The 15,480-nt window shown below is 46.8% G+C and overlaps 1 protein-coding gene across 1 annotated transcript in view; it reads left to right on the forward strand.

Annotated features, from left to right (window-relative positions):
• The window catches only part of LOC119442809 (importin subunit alpha-3-like), a 44,663-nt gene extending 31,972 nt beyond the window's left edge, over window positions 1-12,691 (forward strand). The window contains exons 10-11 of the mRNA XM_037707842.2: window positions 5,133-5,459; window positions 8,674-12,691. Coding sequence (XP_037563770.1) covers window positions 5,133-5,459; window positions 8,674-8,769 — 423 coding nt within the window. The 3' untranslated portion in view covers window positions 8,770-12,691. The remainder of the gene's footprint in view (window positions 1-5,132; window positions 5,460-8,673) is intronic.
• Window positions 12,692-15,480: the final 2,789 nt, after the last annotated feature.

Consider the following 15,480-nt stretch of genomic DNA (forward strand, 5'->3'; position numbering starts at 1 on the left):
TCGCTCGCTGCTGCTGCTGCGTTTCCGTTGCTTCACCTTTCGGGCGAAACTGTGTTTTTTTTTTCTCTCTTTCTTTTTTTTTTTCGCAGTCCCTTGAAAAACGTATTAACGGGACGTTTTCTTCTTGTCCAAATCGTCAACGATCGCCTTCTGAAAGACGTATAAGTGCGCGCGTGTGATCTTAGGAATGTTTTCGCACGCCACTAAACGCCTGAGCACATCGAGTGCAGGGAGTGTTTTGGCCGTCGGGGCTGCGCCTCGGTCGTTGCAGCAGCGGTCCTCATCTACTTTCTCGCTAAGCATCGGCTAGGCTGTGATGTGGTCCGGTCCGCTCGACGTGGGGACCAATGAGAGATTGCGCAGAGGCGTGACGTAGTCGGTTGCTTGGCGACTATGGATCCCGCCCAGATCCCGCTGTGCCGGCTTGTCTGTGCCGGTGGCCCCGCTGGCTCGGCCGCCGCCGCTGTTGCTCATGCGTTCGTATGATCCGTAGCGGCGCGGCAACACGTTCGGAACAGCCGATTTTTTTCGTATTGTGAGAATGTATTACGGCCGGGGAGTGTTACGAATTCGTATCACACCAAAATTCGTACCAGCCGGGTTCGTATCACCAGGGTTTTACTGTATTGCTAATTTCGTTAATCCAAGGTTTTAAAGTTTCAGCAGTAAAAATAATTTCACAAATTCCCAGAATATTCCGAGTGGACATAGACAGTATTTGTTCAGTAATCACTTATAAACAAATCGCAAGAAGGTCATGCCATAGCAGTGTGGTTATGCGCACCAGTGCACGTGGTGCAGATCACACCGAGAGCAATGCATTGGCGCAGCTTACAGCATCCGAGATTAGCCTGTTGGTCGCTTGGTCAGCGCAGTGCTGTAAGTCTTGGACATGGCGGCTGACTGCGCTTACTGCCCGCAGCCATCATCCGATAGCTCCCTCAAATTAAAAACAAAATTGCAAAAGGATACAAATACAGTAAAAGCTTCTTAATTCGACCCTCGTTAATTCGGAAAATCGGTTAATTCGGACACGTCCTTTGGTCCCGGCAGGCGTTTGCATTATTTAATGCAATGAAACTCATTAATTCGGACGTATTTGGCCGCACATCGGTTAATTCGGACAACTCTCGGTGCTCGGCGAGCGCGGAGCGCCGCAAATGTGCGACGAAACGAGCCATAACTAGAGTGTACTCTACCATAACGGTGTTAGCGTCCACTGAAACGAAGCGATGGAGTTCGCATCGCCATGGTCATCAGTGGAAATTGTACGGGATAAAGGGGCTTTAGTACGGGAATGACAGCAACGCCAGAACCCTTCTTGCCTATTTGAGCCTTTAAAGCTTTTATTCTTGCATTTGCCGGCGCGCATAGCACCGCGTTGGCCGCGTGCCTTAAAAACTGTCTCCATCCGTGATCGCGTTGATAGCGGCCGTGGTTTCATCCGCAGCGGTTGCGGCAAAAAGTACTTTCGTTTTCACTCAGTGTCCGTGCCGACAGGGAATGGAATACGAACTCCTTGAAAAGAAAAGAAAAAGAAAAGAAATTTGAGCCATTCCACGCTGCCGCACGTTGTTTTCCATCCTTTTCTGCATCGCCATCCTCGCTGTGCCGTTGCCCTTCCGCCCCTCCGAACATGAATAGTCCACGCCACCCTCTGAAACATGAATGGACCGCGCCAACTGCGCTGGGGCTAGTGAAGAGCCGCAAATCTGCGACATAATAGAGCCAAAACAACGTTATCGTCCACCGAAACGAAGTGATCACCATCCATGATCGTCTCGATAGCGGCTGCGATTCCGTCCGCAGCGGTTGCGGCAAACAGTAGTTTCGTTTTGACTCGGTATGCACGTCGGCCGCGTGCCTTCATAACTCGGTAGTCGCCATGCATGATCGCGTCGATATCGACTGCGGTTTCGTCCGCAGTTGCAGGAAATGGTAGTTTCGGTTTGACTCTGCGTGCGTCGGGCGTGCGCCTTCATAACCGCAAGGTCGCCGTGCATGATCGCATTGACAGCGGCTGCGGTTGCGGATGAAGAGCACCGTCTACATCGCGATGCGCAGCGACCCGGCGACATTGGCGAAAAAATAAACGGGATGTGCGCGCGCTAGTGAAAAGCGCATCTCAGATGAAGACGCGCCGCAGCCGCGATGTGAAGGAAGTCGCGAGACCTACGCTGCTGCGAGCTCTAATCAGTCGTGAGATGATGAGAATTGCAGCTTCCGCATTGCGTTTGTGCAAAATAGAACCAGAATTTGCTGATTCATACTGTTGACGTAGTAAGCATTTGTTTTCTTGATACCCTCGATAATTCGACATTCAGTTAATTCGGACATTTGTTTCGGTCTTGTGAAATCCGAATTAACTAGCTTTTACTGTATTCATCCCAAGAAAAAAAATGTTGCAGTTTTGCCAGAAAGGCGGAGCATTAATGGCGATAGCAAACAGACAACTACACAAAGTAAGGTTCGTAGTTTTATCGGTGTTACGCGTGCTTAGGCGAAGATTACTCGAAGACCAAGAACACTCGCTGTCGTAACACGAGCAAACGCTTTGCACTGTGCCTCGCCTCGGAAACTTCAAATTACGCGACCGCGAGCACTAGATGCGTGGCATCAGCCATCTTGGCTCGGCTTTTGTATTTGCCAAAGATTACCTCCAAGATACGGCCCCGCATGGCCCACATATGGACAGCCATGCGCAGCTACAGCATGGAAAGGGCGGATAGGCACACGTCCCCTGTCCCCTCCCCCCTTTAGCACATGCTTGATCACATTACCGCTCTCACCCCCTTCCCCACCCTCCTTGTGCTGAAGGAATTGTCAGCTCTCGTGTTTCTCCGAGCACCCCGAGCTGCCGCGCCGCAAGTGTTATGTGACAAATGGTGTAAAGCTGTTCCTTACTGCGACCCGGCGCGCACGCGCTTCGACATTGGTTTTGCCGTTCGAACTTTTCATGCGGAAGGACGCTTGAAAATAACTTTTTCCTCGGCCAACATTATTTAGTTTTTTTCAATGAATTTTTCAATTTTTCAACAGGCATTCCGCTACAAAACTTACTGCAAGCACTATAGTTGGGTGTGCCGGGCTGCGGCCGCCGTTGTTCAGGGCTAGTTTGCATCGTTGTCGCTCTCGGAGTCAAACTCCAACGAAAAAGCAGTATCCTCTGACTCGCTGCTGCTCGATCCATCGATAAAATCTGCCGCAGCCATAGCAGAATCAAGATGTGCGATCTTTCGAAGCGTGCGCGCGCCGCTTTCGGAGGCAACTATTTTTGCTTTCTACTTAGACTATCGTGACAGTTCGGAGTGTGTTAAAAATTCACCGCCTTGCGGGGAAAAAGCGCACTGCTTAGAAAACTAAAGTGTAATTCTCATCCTTCGCGTCCGATAGCGCAGTGTATCCATGAGCAGCACAGAAGGTTCCGAAAGCGGCGTTTAAAACAATCTATAGCGGGCTAACGATGCCCAATGGGCGCAGTACGGAAACAGTTAAAAAGTGGAAGTGATAAGAATTTCACCATGATGCGAACTTTGCAAAAGTCCCGACACAAGTCCGTTAGCTTAAACATGCTAAATTTCTAATGTTGCGAGCTACTTTTCGTGTCGCGGCGGTTCATACTAACAATCGAGCCACCACGTGATCCCCAGTGGAGTCGGCAAGGAGGCCTCAGTGCGCTGGTAGCACCAAACACTGGCTGTTCTCAGGCCAGCACAGCCCCCACCCCCCAAAAAAATATTAGCGTAGCTTGCACTAGTGGCACAAGGCTAAAGAGACAGCGGAGCTGATCGGCACCTAGCTGGTCCTGGCCTTACGGGTTATGCTTTTGCGGAATTTATTGATTATTGATCGATTATCGATTAGATATTGATAATCTATCGCAAGGTATTGGCCACATATTTGGGCTAGGCTAAGCGCTACCAAGCTATCCCCAGCATTTTCCGGAATTTGTTGATTATTGATCGATTATCGTTTAGCTATTGATTGGCTATCGCAAGGTGAAGTGAGGCGTAGCTGTGTGCAGTGACGTCATCACTAGGCGAGTTTTTGCGAACGCTACGCGTGGAAATGAAAAGCTTAAACAGCTGCGCTGCTAAAAAAAATTTAGCTCTGTGCAGTATCAGGCAACTTGTTGGCCATTTTCAAACAACTGGCAACATCGGGAGCCTGCAATCCAGTCTTGCCGCGTCAGCAAGATCAACAGCATTCACTTCCTTGGGTGGCCTTATCTCTGTTTTCCATGCCTTCTGCCATCTTCAGCGCTTTGAAACTTTTATATCTTTGCACACGTCAGATCGCATAATACGAAGTAGCTTTGCTGCGGTAAAGAAAAGTAAACTGATTTCAGTATCTTGTGCAAATCATGTCCTTATCACCATCAGGTATCAGCTATGATGCACCGACGAAAGAAACTCGAGATGACCAGGCAAATCTTTAAATGTTTGCCTCGGGGAACATGCAAAGTGTGCAGCTTGCTGCTGCCAAAATATGTGTGAAACAAGTGTGTCAGTGATTCTTATTCGTGTCAGCCAATAAGGAGCTCTCCCGACGCACCATGTGACTGCAGTAACGAATCGCGATGCAAGTTTTCTTTTTAGCACTTGATTTGTTTCTTTTATTTCTGCATGGAGAAATACAGTGCTGTGGCAATCTGAATCTCTGATCTCTTGTGTTTACAACAATACCAAGATGGTGGTGCTTCGTCAGTGGAAACCCATGCTCACACGGTCAGAGGTGCAATAGCACTTCCTGAAGCCTTATTCAATATTGTGAAAACAGCACACTAAAAAGCTGCAGTTTTCTCAAATTCTGCTGCATATTTTCTACGGTTATTTTGCCATGGAATAAAGGAAGGTCTTAGGATTGCGGAAAAAAATATAAATGATAAAATCAGAAAATTTGAACAAGTCCTGGGCCATTTCTTCTTCGTGTCCCCCCTTCCCAGATTTAAAAAAAGTTATTGGGTGATACGAATTTCGCATGATAGATTTTTACGCTTTGCCGAGACATTCATATAATCAAGATTCTATTGTAGTAATTAACCTCTTACTGCGAAATTAACAAAAGTGTTTTAAAAGAATACCAGTGTTCCTTGAACTTAAATCGGACTTGTCCCTTGTGCTGCTACCCAGGGAGAGTTCCAGACCCAGAAGGAAGCAGCTTGGGCCATCTCCAACTTGACCATTAGTGGCACCAAGACCCAGGTGTCCTACTTAGTGGAACAGGGAGTTGTTGCACCTCTTTGCAACCTGCTGACCGTGCGAGACCCCCAGGTGGTGCAAGTGGTTCTAGACGGCCTGAACAACATCCTGAAGATTGCTGGCACCCAGTTCTATGCTGTGGCGAGCAGCATTGAAGAGTGCGGCGGCCTCGACAAGATTGAGGCCCTCCAGAATCATGAAAATGAGGAGATCTACAAGCTGGCCTACGAGATCATTGACCAGTACTTCTCAGATGATGTGAGTCGACCGTGTTTCATCCTTTTTCTTGACTTCAGTTCTTCAGCAGTACTGACAAGAAATTCTTCTTGGCTAGTCACTTCTTTTGTGTTAAGATTCAGGGATGAAAGGTGATTTTCTTTATAAAACACATTTTTAGATTTATACATACATTGTTTTGGTTTCCTTAATCAACTGAACCAATGAGAAAATGAGCTTGCTGGATGGTGGCACACTTGCTGCCGAAAGCATTCATGAACGCTGTTTTCAAGGAACAACTGCAGAGCACGAAAAATGAAATGCGCAATGAATGCCCTCATTTGAAAGATGCACGTTTTCACACTTTTTAGCCACAAGAAACCTTCGGTCGAGATCAGTATAATGTGCAGGAAAAGGGCTAAATGTAGCGGCATGTTTTTGGCCATGGCAAGTCCAGATCAACTGGCAAATGAAGACTGAATCATGAACTAATGAAATAAAAGGAAAAGGCATATTGTTTGTTGCTAATGTAGATTGACTGGCAGACCGAAAATTTCACTGGGTTAGTGGAATACGATTCGATTAAAGTCAGTGAATATGGCAACACTTCAATAATTCAACTCATAAATATGAAAAATCGGGTAATTTGGGCTTGTTCTGGGGTCCTGGCAAGCTTATGCATTACTTAAAGGGACACTAAAGGCAAATATTAAGTCAATGTGGACTGTTGAAATACTATTGCAGAAACCTTGCAGCGCTTGTCTCGTGAAAAAAAAAAAAAAGACTCAGTTTAACTCACCGTTAGCCCTTTATCGGTAGTTTGAAATGCCGCTTTTCAAACTTCCGCACCACTCACGGACATACAGCGCTATCAAACGTGAAGGAGGAGAACTATATTTTTGTTTTCTAAGCAGTTCGCCTTTTTTCCCGCCAGGCGGTGATGTTTAAGCGCGTTCCAAAGTTTTGCAATCGTCAAAGCAGAACGCAAAAATGTCTGGCTCCACAAACGGCACGCGTGCTTCGGGAGATCGCAGACATAGCGATTCGCTGCCTTTGCGGCTGATCTTATTGATACATCGAATAGCAGTGAGTCGGAGGACGCTGACTACTTAAATGAAACTACTCAAACCCGAAAGCATGGGCGGTGCAGAGTCAAGTGAAAATGAAACCTTTCGACTGCCTGCGTAGTTGTCAAGGGTAACTTCAAAAAGTATTTTTCTTGAGAATAAAAGAGAAGTAGAAAAGTAGCATTTTGTTCCGTCTTGCAATGCAATGATCTTTTTATCATGAGTGGTTGAGTATTAGTTACTATTATAATGAGGAGTCGCTACGTTATCGGTCTATTACTTGAATGTCCCAGTGAAGTCTCAAATCATATCCTGCATTTACCTAATTTTCTCGATTACTAAAGCTCTGTTTGCAATAATATTGACTCCTTAGAAGTTTTCGAGCGTTAATCTACTACCACGTTAGCTTGACCTAATATTTACCTTTAGTGTCTCTTTATTGGCATCAATGCAATGCAATGATCTTTTTATCATGAGTGGTTGATTATTAGTTACTATTATAATGAGGAGTCGCTACGTTATCGGTCTATTACTTGAATGTCCCAGTGAAGTCTCAAATCATATCCTGCATTTTCCTCGTTTTCTCGATTACTAAAGCTCTGTTTGCAATAATATTGACTCCTTAGAAGTTTTCGAGCGTTAATCTACTACCACGTTAGCTTGACCTAATATTTACCTTTAGTGTCTCTTTATTGGCATCAAACTAATTTGGTTATATTTGGTCGCACACTGGTTAATGTGCATGACCCCAGGAGCAGTGCTAAATGCGTAGTGGCAGAAATGTGTGATGCGAAAGAGAAAACTTGTGGCAACAGCTGTGTTGCATTGACAAGAATAGCAGAAAGTAAACGCATCCTTGATAGTAAGTTCCTGGTATACACTTTAGCTGCTTGCAAACAAAAGCTCCATGAGTCGTCTGGTCTCGCCATCTGGAATAGCCTACAAAATATGGGCAGGGATGAAAGAGGATGGCTGGCCGCAGTTTTAAAGGGGGTGCATTGCCAGCACTCATGCTTCTTAATCAGTTTTATAATCACTGTTAAAAACATAGTATATCCAGACCTGCCCACCTTATAACTTCAAAAACACTACAGTGAAAGGTAAAAAATACTAAAATTCATTGAAAGACACTAAAAATTATTTCATTATTCATTATGTTTACGGTTTGCAGACTTAGTTCTGTTGGGTTGCTGTCAAACGGCACTCTGCTCTATATAGTTGCAGCAACAATGATCTGTACCGTAGACAAGCAGAAGCGTTTAGGAAGTTTAGTAATTCAATAGTATTCCCGTAACGGCTGTCGAAGATTCAGTTATCGTTAGGCTTTGGTTCTATCACGTGATCTTGCTGCTGCATGGGTACTCCTGTTAATCAATGGGTCCAAAAAATAGGGCGATAAAAAAAATCACTCGGTGACCGTATTTGTCTTATTTTTAAAGTTTATGCCGAAATTGTATGCAAATGAATAATCGTAAAATATTTGTGTCAATAAAAAGCAATCGTTAACGAGGGCTAAAAATCTGGCATTTTACTATAAAACTGTAAAATTAGGCAATTATGTACAGTACTCGGGGAATGAAACGCGACAGGTAATCTTCAGAAACCACCGAATAAGCACAATTACTCCACAGCGCGATGTCACGTTGCTACGCATCTGGTCGTTAAAGGTGGTAGGAACTCTGATTTAAGCGTAGGAGCCAAAATTACACCAATGTAACACAAACTCAAGACGGCGGAAACAACAGTATGCATGTTAGCTAGCCCTAAATTTACGTGTTGCATTCCGTAAGTATAGTACATCTTGCTACATCTGAAGCTTAGATGCATTCTTCTCGTATTGAAACAAAGGAACGTCTCCTGTCAGTATGGATAAAATATATCGTCCCCGTAACAATATTTTTGCCATGTCAATTGCAAAAGTAAAGTCCTTCGAAGTTTTCTGGGTCTGCAAACACAACTGCCACTGAGCAGACAAAAGAGCCTGTAAGGAATCATACTAATGCAGTCGTTTGTTACAGCAGTTTGGGGTCTTTGCATTTCTGTTTACAGAATGTGATGTACTATTTCTGAAAGCGAAAACAGCCGATCAAAGAATTGACACAAGCATGGCACACTATAGTATTTGAAATGGGGTGGCTGTGCTTCCTACCTGTTCTACCCTTGCTGACTGGTGTGTCCTCTGGTTACAGGTGGACGAGGATCCGTCCTTGATGCCACAATCCTCTGACCAGGGTTACCAGTTTGATCCCAATGCTTCCATCCCCACGGATGGCTTCAAGTTCTGATGGCCATGCTCCGAGCCTCCCGTGACCACCACGGGAGGGGCGGGGAGAGTTGCTGCCATCGGGACAAGAGGGGAGGGGAGACGCCGCAGCTCCAGCAAGCGCGGCTGGCAACAACAGACGAGTGGCAGTGCGTGCAACTGGTGTGCAGGAGAGTGAGCGAGGCAACTCGGACACCCGTCTTCTGTGTGGGAGGTGGCGCGGGTCGGCAGTGGCACACCCCCGCTAGTGCTTCTGCATGTTCGACACTTGCCTCTTGCGGTGGCCACCACCAACCGTCGCCATGGGCGCTTTGCCCCCCCCTCCTACCCAGCATTTTTTGCCATCAGTTACTATCATTGTCCATTCCCCCTTGCGAAGACTCCTCCTGTCAAGCTAGACTGTAGAGAGGGGGTCGTAGCTGTTCACATTGTCCTTCCCTTCCTTCTCTCCTCTGCCCTTGTCCGTGGTTATTCTTAGCGTGTTTCTTCGAAAGTGGTTGCTACATTCTGTTTCTCTCTCTTTTTGTTCCTTGCTTTTCCACCTTTGTCACCCATGCCTGGTGCTATCTTGGAGAGAAATGGACCAAGCACTGAGGAATTGCTTGCCTTGCTTCTTTTTTTCTTCTGTTTTTGCGTGTTCTTAATAAGCATGTGTGGCCGCGCCAGGCGTCCTGTCCTCTGCATAGGTGCTGTGTCATGTTATGTACCCAACCTCTTGCGTCAGGCCAGCTGGATCTTGGCAAACATGAGCAAAGGTAGGATAAAAAAAAAAGACTGTCAGAAAAGTAGGTCGTGCACATAGTTTAGTGCTTGAAGGCAGATGTATTTTGACACTCTTTTGTGCAGGTTCTGCTTTTTATTGCTTTTAAGAATTGTGGTTTCCTGTCAGGTGTAATACCTCAGAATCTTCCAGATGGGAGGAGAGAGAAGCTAGTGTGTAATTATGTGTGTAATTACTGCCTATCCACACTTTGAGGTAACCCAGGCGAAGTTGTGTGAAAACAGGCATGCAAAGAAGCAAATGATCGTAGCTAAAGATGAATTTTCTGAGATATCCGTCAAGCGATCAAAGGCTGCTGTGCAGTGATGAAGCACTTTCTCCAGAGAGAGTGGGACCTCTGGACGAATTGAGCACAATAGCAAGAGCTGCGAAAGAAGAAAAAACAGCATCGCTGAAGATCAGTTGTTCATCCAGGTGCCTTAAGTTCTCCGGGAAGCTTCCTGATGTGCCCATGAAGCTGGACGCAAAAAGAAAAAAAAAAAGAAAAGCACAAAATTTGTGGCCAACAGAAGAAGAAAAGGCAGCGCTGCTGTTGTGGCACTGTGGCAATGGTGAGAATTGCTGGACACAGCCAACGAGCATGAAGTGCCAATCTGTGAGCATGTGGAGTTGGAGCTAAGGAACTGCTGCTGCTTGCTTCTGTGCCGTTTTCTAGTTTTTCTGAAGCACCCAGCTCTGGCTGCTTCGATCCATTTTGTGTTCCCAGTGGCAGTTATGCTGAGAGCATCTGGGTTTTGTGAGCAGCTCCCAAAACAGTCTAGAGAAAAATGGTACAAGTCTAGGATTGAGGGATGCCTTAAGCTGACTTGCTGGGGCATATACTTTTCCATGTAAATATTTACTGTGGTCCTGCATTACAGCACTCATTCGTGGCAGTAATGCAGCCGGAAAGAGCAGGGTCTTTCTGGTTCATTTTAATTCTCGGCTTGATTGCATTGTGGCAATCTTTGCCGCAACCTTTGATTGTACATGAGTCTGTTTTGCTCGAACTGACACCCCTCCTTTTCTTTTTATGCCTTGAGCAAAACATTAGGTGTTTATAATGTAGGATTTGTACACAAGTATGCTTAACAAATTGTAAAGCCATGTGAGGACACACATGATGGTTGTGTCACAATTAGGGAGGACCTTCGTCAAGATATGGTACAAGACGAGCAGAGCTAATGTACAATTTTTCGACCCAGTGGCTGCTTTTGCAGCGATGCTCTGTTTTGAGCTTGCTGAAAACCCAGAGGCTTTTCCTTTACCTTTTTTTTTTTCTCGTGTGTGTGTGTGTGACCTGGGCGATTAAAGGTTATCGCTCCTTTATTGTTTTGAGCATTGTGAGAAGTTTTGATGGCCAGTTTAAAGCTAGTATTACATTTGGGACTGAATTTTTTACTGCCTGTTTTGTCCTCGGGTGTTTAGGCCTCTTACGTGAATATGCAATAGCTGTGGGGTTTCACAAATGATAGTCTGGCCGTACGTACATTTCTTGTTGCATCTAGCTTTTTTCATGAGCCCTCCGAGAAGTACGGTCATGGCATGCATATTTTTAGGATCAACGGTATGCCCATTGGGTTCTTTGGCACAGCAAGCCAGTCTCATAAGGTGGCCAGTGTCCCGAAGAGTCTCTGTTCTATTTGCGGCAAAGAACATACAAGAATGTGCTGATCATCATATCTTCAAAGTATAGGTAAAAAACATGTTATCTGGATCTATTTTTCTTTTCTCTCTCTCTCTCTTAGTGCCAGCAAAGTTCTCGAGGCACCATTTTGTGAACTCGCAGTGTGCGTTAGGTGCTGATTGTGAAATTGCTCAAATGACCCATTTATTTTCTCTGGAAGGAGCGTTACCCAGTCTGCGCAGAACGGTGTAATTGCAGGAAGTACGAGACCCGTCTCTTGTTGATGCTGTGTTAAAGCTTCCCAAACGTCCATATTCAAGTGGATCGAAACGCCGCCTTGTGATATACATTGTCTGAAGAAGAAGTAAAAAAAAAAAGTTTCTCTCTCGCCTTGAAGGATCGTTATACCAGGGTGCAATTGTGTTGTGGGGAGGTGGAGCCTGGCAATCCTTAGTGTTGTTCTTTGGTAGCATTCCTCCTCCGCCTCTCTGGGCCTCATGTAGCGGGCTCTGGTGGGCATGCAACGTACAGTGCACTACGAGACTAGTGTATCCTGCTGTGGTTTCATCCTCTCTGTTGCCCTACCCCCTCCCCCTGTGAGCATTGTTTCCAGGGGGCTGTATGTGTGTGTGTGCATGATTGTGTATGTGTGCATTGTTGGGCACAGCTTGGTGAACTTGAAGCACTGTGTGCATATGTGTGCTGCTAAACGCTTGTTACTAGCGGCCGCTGTTTTTTCTCAAAGCCGGTGACAGCTTGTTAAGGGTGCGTTTGGTGCCTGCATATATTTTTTGCTGGGCCAAACTGTCGGTTAATGCAGATTTTTTGTGAAATGAGCTCAACAGACTCCTCCTTGATAGGCCTTATTCAAATTGAATCTTCAGTGACCACTCGCATGGTGCATGCAGGACGTTTGCTTGCTCAGCTCTCGAATCAAGTTCACCAAGGTGTGATAAATTCCTGTTTTGAGCACCCATTGTCTTTGTTGGGTGAACAGCAGCTGACAGGTAGTAACTAATTAATCTGTCGTTGGCTCTATGCCTTAAATTATTTTTCTCCGCCAGAGGGTCCTGCGTCTTACAGCCTAGGGCAAAGAAAGCCGAGTGCTTGTTATTTTGATGTGTTACCTTCCTGTCGAGCTGGTGTGCCCTGTGCGTCTCTGGACTGTGTGCAGTGCATATATATATATATATCTTTGTTGTTGTTTTTTTTTCGTTTTGGCGTCTCGATGCTCTTTAGATGTCGTGGTGCACCTTTGTAAGGAAAACAAATGTCTCCAAGGAGGACCATTGTACATACACTGCAAAGCAAATACTACCTGTAAATTTCTTTTTGGTGGGAATCGAAATTTGTTTTCCTTGCAAAGATGTTTCTCCTTTAAAGCTCCTTGCAGGCTACCTTTAGGTTTACAAAGAGTAACATGAAATTGAAAATTTTTTTATACTGTATAGGACATGCTATTTCAATCGGCACACAATTTAAAGGGTGATTGAAATGCCCCTTGTAAACCGAGGTGCCATGGCAAATAAAAAAACTATGAACCTGGTAATCAAACAACTTGTGCACAAGTGTACTTGTTTTGTGTCATTGTAAGGACTGTGGGGTAGTAGTAAAGCTGTCTCAGATTTGTGTCTCGGCCTACACAGGGCTCATCTCGAGAGGTGTGTCTCGTACTGCTGGCTCAATTTTGCGAATGCCGAAGTGTTGGCGTGTATCTTGATTGTGTAACTTAATGACAGAATTTTGATCAGGCATACTTCACAAAGAAAAAAAATTGCACCTTAATCAGTACCTCTAGCTTTATCACTTTCCGGTTGCTTCAATGAAATTGAGCATGACTCAAGTGTTGCTGAAAAGTGTGTGTGAACCAGCACAGTAAGCCGCGTGGTGGACGAACTAGCCCCAGTTGAAGCCCTGGAAAGGAATGCAGCACTGCGTGTTTGTTTAGAACCCCCAAAGTTGGAGGCACTATGTAATCTGTGGTGTTGAATCATACAATCTGGAACATTGCTTTCATACGAAGCTGACGATACCTGTGAAATGGTGTCTAAAGAAATCGCGTTTTCATGTATTAGTTCAATTCATTTTTGCGCATAGCCTTGTAAGCGCCGAGAAAACTCGACCATAAAAAGGCACGGGCGCAGATTTTTCGTCTTTTGTTCAAGTGTGTCAAATTTTCCTGAACCCAAAAGAAAAGTTCACACAAACTCCTCTGGGAGTTGTCTAATATCATAACCGCAGGGCTGCTTTATGAAATTAAACAATACATCCGTACGTCCGTCCTGTCTGTCGGTCGAGTGCGTAAGCATTGTCCCATTTACCATGCAGCCCGGTATGATTAATGTTATGAAATTTGATCCTACCACTATAAACGACAGCGTTGCAGCGGCACGAACTGCTGAGCACGGCGGCGCAAGGTAAATTCAGGCAAGCATACTGCTGTTTAGCGCCTTAAACATCCGCGTCGAGCCATTATGAACTGTGATAAGCTGTACTCCAGAGGCGGCTGCGGCGTTTGCCCCGGCTGCCGCGTATTTCTATTTGCGCCCATGCCCAATGCTCCACCGTTGGCGCGACCATGCGCCGCTCGCGCGTACCATGTTTCTAGCTGCACGGCCGCCTGGATCGGCGCGCGCGGCGCCGATTCAGGCGACCGTGCTAGCCGCTGCCGTTGGAACGGAGAACACGCTGTGCTGGGGGGTGACTAGGCACAACTGTGGCTGCTGTTAAGGGCTCGATGCTATTCCTAAATAAACGCATCACTGTTTTGATCCAAATATAATCTCACTATCAGGGAGGGAGCAGTCTACCTGACTGGAGCAGTATTTTTTTTATTTGGGGTGTTGCTGCGCTCCGCAACACCCCAACGACCGCCGCTTCGCGACGGCGCCCGGCACCACGGCTGCCGCCGTGGCACCGGGGTTCAACCGACCGCACCGCCAAACAGGGGGAAAAATGGTGACGCAAAGAAAGTTTCAAGCCAAGACGGGATTCGAACCCGCGCACTGCCGGTCCTTAAGCGATGTCGTAACCACTACGCCATACAGCCACGCTGTCGGAGCGGGCATTTATGCGAACCATATGATTGCGTTCGAGTGCCCTCAGCGAAAGAAACCATCTTGAAACATGGTACGCGCGATCGGCGCTAGCGGTCGAGCACTGGGCTTGGGCTCAAATAGAAACGCGCCCCGGCTGCGTGGACCATATTTTGAAAGCAGTGTGTGCCGACTGCTGATAGCTATCGCGCGCTGTGTTCTCACCGCGTTGCGTTGGAGAGACGTGTGGGCATATATCTTGAAAACGATCTGCGAAAGGGACAGGGTGCGGCGTGTGCTGAGAGTTTCGTGCCCCCTGTGTTCTCGCTGCTGTGGGATCTATCTTGAAAGCGATCGTCTTGCGTGACGGACGGACGGTCTGTCTCGTTGAGTAAGCATAGAAATGCCTAGGCATTTAGAAAGTTGCCAACGTGCGGCCGTAAGATTTTATTGCGATATCAGTTATATGGACCCTCCAAGCGGATTTCTGCTGTCGCCGTGAGGTTCCGTGTAAAGTCCAATGGCGGTTAAATCGTCGCCGCGCGTGTATGCTGTATGTGCGAGTGAAAGCGCGCGAGGGACGCGCGCTTTCACGGAGAGCGAACGTACGGCGGAGAGTAAACGCGACGTCTTCGGTCGTGCGAAAGGCCGTGGGGTGATGGGCGGGAGGCAGGGGAGGCGACGTTTAGCTGCGGCACCAAATGCGACTTGAGACTCCCACACGAAAGGTGGAAAGCGGGAAGACAGCGCAGGACGGAGAAGGTGCGGCTTCTACTCTGTCAGCAACTGCGCACTTTGCGCGGCTCTGGGCTGCCGTGCGCACGTATCTTGACGGCGATCTCCACACGGCTCTTACCTTTGTATGCGCTGTGCTTTCGCCGCTCAGTTTCCGTTGAAGCGAGACCGCACGAATCTTCGCTCGATGCCGCCGCCGCGCTTGCTCACGCCAGCATTTTGACAGTGGTGGTCTGCGGTCATCTGAAGTCCCTAGATTTTTTTGCCTTCTTTAAGTAGCGACAAGCTTTGAAGCGCCGCCGACGAATCTCATTGGGCGGCGCTCATTCCGGCCGCTATGTTCTTCCTAACGCTGTTCCCCCGTAATCACTTGCACGCTGCTGCGAGCAGTGTAGATAGCTGCCGTTGACGGTCGCATGCTATCTAGGAAGATAATGGCGGTCGACGGAGTGCATGTCGCTACTTAAGAGCAGGAAATCTAGGGACTTTACGGTCATCGAGTGTGCACGATCTATTCATGTTTGCTTGTGCGCGCTGACACCAGGCTTGTTAATTTAGTTAGTAAGCGAATGGGTG

This window comes from Dermacentor silvarum, chromosome 2 (genome assembly GCF_013339745.2).
Source record: "Dermacentor silvarum isolate Dsil-2018 chromosome 2, BIME_Dsil_1.4, whole genome shotgun sequence".
NCBI classification, from domain to species: Eukaryota; Metazoa; Arthropoda; class Arachnida; order Ixodida; family Ixodidae; genus Dermacentor; species Dermacentor silvarum.